The sequence below is a fragment of the Babylonia areolata genome, chromosome 13 (assembly GCF_041734735.1).
Source record: "Babylonia areolata isolate BAREFJ2019XMU chromosome 13, ASM4173473v1, whole genome shotgun sequence".
NCBI classification, from domain to species: Eukaryota; Metazoa; Mollusca; class Gastropoda; order Neogastropoda; family Buccinidae; genus Babylonia; species Babylonia areolata.
The window spans coordinates 18,281,807-18,285,018 of NC_134888.1; the positions used below are offsets into that span (position 1 = coordinate 18,281,807).

General features: G+C 44.7%; 1 protein-coding gene across 1 annotated transcript; it reads left to right on the top strand.

Moving 5' to 3' along the window:
- Window positions 1-698: 698 nt before the first annotated feature.
- On the top strand, window positions 699-1,664 carry LOC143288710 (paraneoplastic antigen-like protein 5). Its single transcript, XM_076597338.1, has 2 exons — window positions 699-1,327; window positions 1,520-1,664. The coding sequence occupies exons 1-2, from the start codon at window positions 699-701 to the stop codon at window positions 1,662-1,664; spliced, it is 774 nt and encodes a 257-aa protein (XP_076453453.1).
- Window positions 1,665-3,212: the final 1,548 nt, after the last annotated feature.

Below are 3,212 nucleotides of genomic sequence, written 5' to 3' on the forward strand. Positions count from 1 at the left end.
AGAAATTGATACCAAAATGTAAATGCTATTTGTATTTCCTTATTGATATTATTCTATCAGTTTACTTTGAGTTTAGATGTTATGCATTTGAACGGATTTGCAATTATTTCGAATAACCGAGTTAATCTTAACTGAAATGTAACCTCAACTTACGTTTTGAAGTTTCTAGGATTTATATATATCTCTTTAAGAATTTAGACAATTTCGAATCGGGAAGCAATTGCTCATTTCAATTAATGGGATAGTTTAGTCTTATCACACGTTTGTAACAATTGTGGATTCATGTGAAATATTTGGTAAAGTGATGTTTGGAGTGAATGAGTGAATGAACGTTGATAGAAATTACTGTACGCTTGCTTACGAGGACTTTGTTTTGTCCACAGGGTAATCATTCATTTATTTATTTCCCCCCTTTCACGAGGACAGTCCCTTGCCCTTTAACCCCCCCGCTCTCCTGTTCCCTTTACCCAAGTCCCGATATGTTCCCCGTCTTGTCCTGAATAAAGCCTTGACGAAAACTGGTGCTGACGTGGTGAAAGAACCCTGCCCAACCGGCTAAAAAATCCAATATTAATCACCACTCAGAACGTCACCCCAGTGTTGCCAGTGTTCACTGCCCCTCTCAAGAGAAGGATTTCCTTTCAGCCATACCTTCAGACATTTAAAACGAATTATTTATTGGAAGTTGTTTTCTTAAAATGGCTGAGAGCAAGTATTCCGATGTTTCTGCCATGGCTGACACTTCAACTCCAGCTACTGTTGTCAATGTGACTACTGGTAAACCATGGCTCGTGAAGTTCACCGGGGAGGACATAGAAAGCTATCCTGTATGGAGGCATCAACTTTCAAGCCTGATAGCAAATCGGTATTCAGAGAAAGAAGTCTCAAATGCCATCAGATCGTCACTTCATGGTCAAGCGGGAAGAGTGCTCATAAGAATGGGAACGGATGCTTCTGTATCTGACATAATAAAGATGGACAGTATCTACGGAACTGTAGACATGGAGTCGGACCTCCTGGCCACATTTTATGGTGCCAGACAAGGCCCTGGGGAGTCTGTAGCTGACTGGAGTTGCAGACTGGAAGAGATCCTGGATCAAGTAAAGAAGCAAGGCCCCCTCCCCTCTTCTCCCAACGAGATGCTGCGCACTATGCTATGGACAGGACTGAGGTGTGAGCTGAAGGACATCTCCATGTACATCTACGACCGAATAAAAGACTTTGATGAACTGAGAACTGCTCTTCGTCGACTTGAAAAACATCCTCAGTTCAATGTCCCTAAAAAGCCAGTGGTATCGAAAATGAACCAGTCATCGGAAGAAACGTCGTCAGCCATCAAGAAACTAACTTCGCAAATCCAACAACTTACAAATGAGATGGCAAACTTAAAGAAATAGGTCACTTCAAACGCCCAAAGTCGGCAAGGGGAAAACCAACCACAGTACTGGCGAACTAATTCTGCTGCTGCTCAAGAAGAATCACAGAGTCATTATACCCCAGAAACAAAAGGGCATCACAGAGACAGATCTTCAGTTTCAAGCCAGCGCCGGATCCAGTGCTACAGATGTGGCCAACTTGACCACGTTGCTGCTGGATGTCGGGTGAGATTAGATCATCTCAAGCGGGATTTTCACAGAAAACCTATGACGAGAGGCGACTCATAGGTTTGGGACAACAGCCTCTAGAAACAAAAAGGCCTTTGGAAGGACTCGCTGGTCACGCCAACGAAGCTGAGATCTTAATTGAGGGACAGCAAGTATTTGTATTTGTATTTGTATTTCTTTTTATCACATCAGATTTCTCTGTGTGAAATTCGGGCTGCTCTCCCCAGGGAGAGCGCGTCGCTACACTACAGCGCCACCCATTTTTTTGTATTTTTTCCTGCATGTAGTTTTATTTGTTTTTCCTATCGAAGTGGATTTTTCTACAGAATTTTGCCAGGAACAACCCTTTTGTTGCCGTGGGTTCTTTTACGTGCGCTAAATGCATGCTGCACACAGGACCTCGGTTTATCGTCTCATCCGAATGACTAGCGTCCAGACCACCACTCAAGGTCTAGTGGAGGGGGAGAAAATATCGGCGGGTGAACCATGATTCGAACCAGCGCGCTCAGATTCTCTCGCTTCCAAGGCGGACGCGTTACCTCTAGGCCATCACTCCACAGTATTGGCTCTCCTGGACACTGGCACATCTGTCTCCACTGTTAGTCAGTCTTTTCACTCCAAGTTTTTGAGTCACCTGGAGATTCAGCAGTTAGACAGCCTGCTGGATATTGAATGTGCTGATGGACAACAATTGCCTTACCTTGGTTACATTGACGCTGGAATCTCAGTCCCAGACTTGATAGATAAGGCAGCCCCTTGTATCTTTTTGGTAGTCCCTGACAGCAAATATAACAGCACGGTGCCTGTTCTTCTTGGAACCAACATCTTGTCACAAACAATAGCAGATTGCAAGGCCCAGTATGGACAACAGTTTCTTCAGAATGCTGACATGGCAACATCTTGGTACATCGCCTTCAGGTGCATTGTGCTTCGAGAGAGAAGACTGGAACGGATGAAATACTGCCTTGGGTTGGTAAAGTTGGCAGAATCTCAGCCAGTTACTATTTACCCAAATCAGAACGTGGTTGTTCAAGGTGTTGTTGACAAAGATCTCCCCTATCAGTCTACATGCGCCCTTCTGCAGCCTCATACAAACCTGGATGATGGTCTAGATGTAGCTCCAACTCTCATCAGCTACAGCTACAAGAAAAACGGGCGGGTGGACGTCAACATTGCAAATACATCAACCCACACAGTTACTCTACCTCCCAGGACTGTGCTGTGTGAAATTCAGCCTGTCACCATCTACTCGCAGACAGAAGTACGAGACTCAACACCAGGGATGCCTGTGCCGCTTTCAGAGACGATTGAGATCACCTCTGAAACTCTGTCACCAAAACTTGTGGATAGAGCAAAAGGCTTAATCCTGCAATACCAGGGTATTTTTTCAGCGGATGAATGTGACATTGGTTTCACAGGGCGAGTGAAGCACAGGATTGAACTCAGCAACCCAGAGCCCTTCAAGAAGAGATATCATCGTATTCCTCCTTCCATGTACGACGAAGTGAAGACTCATCTTCAACAACTACTGACCGCAGGAATCGTCAGAAGGTCATACAGTCCATTGTCTTCACCTATTGTTCTTGTCCGACGGAAGAATGGTGCACT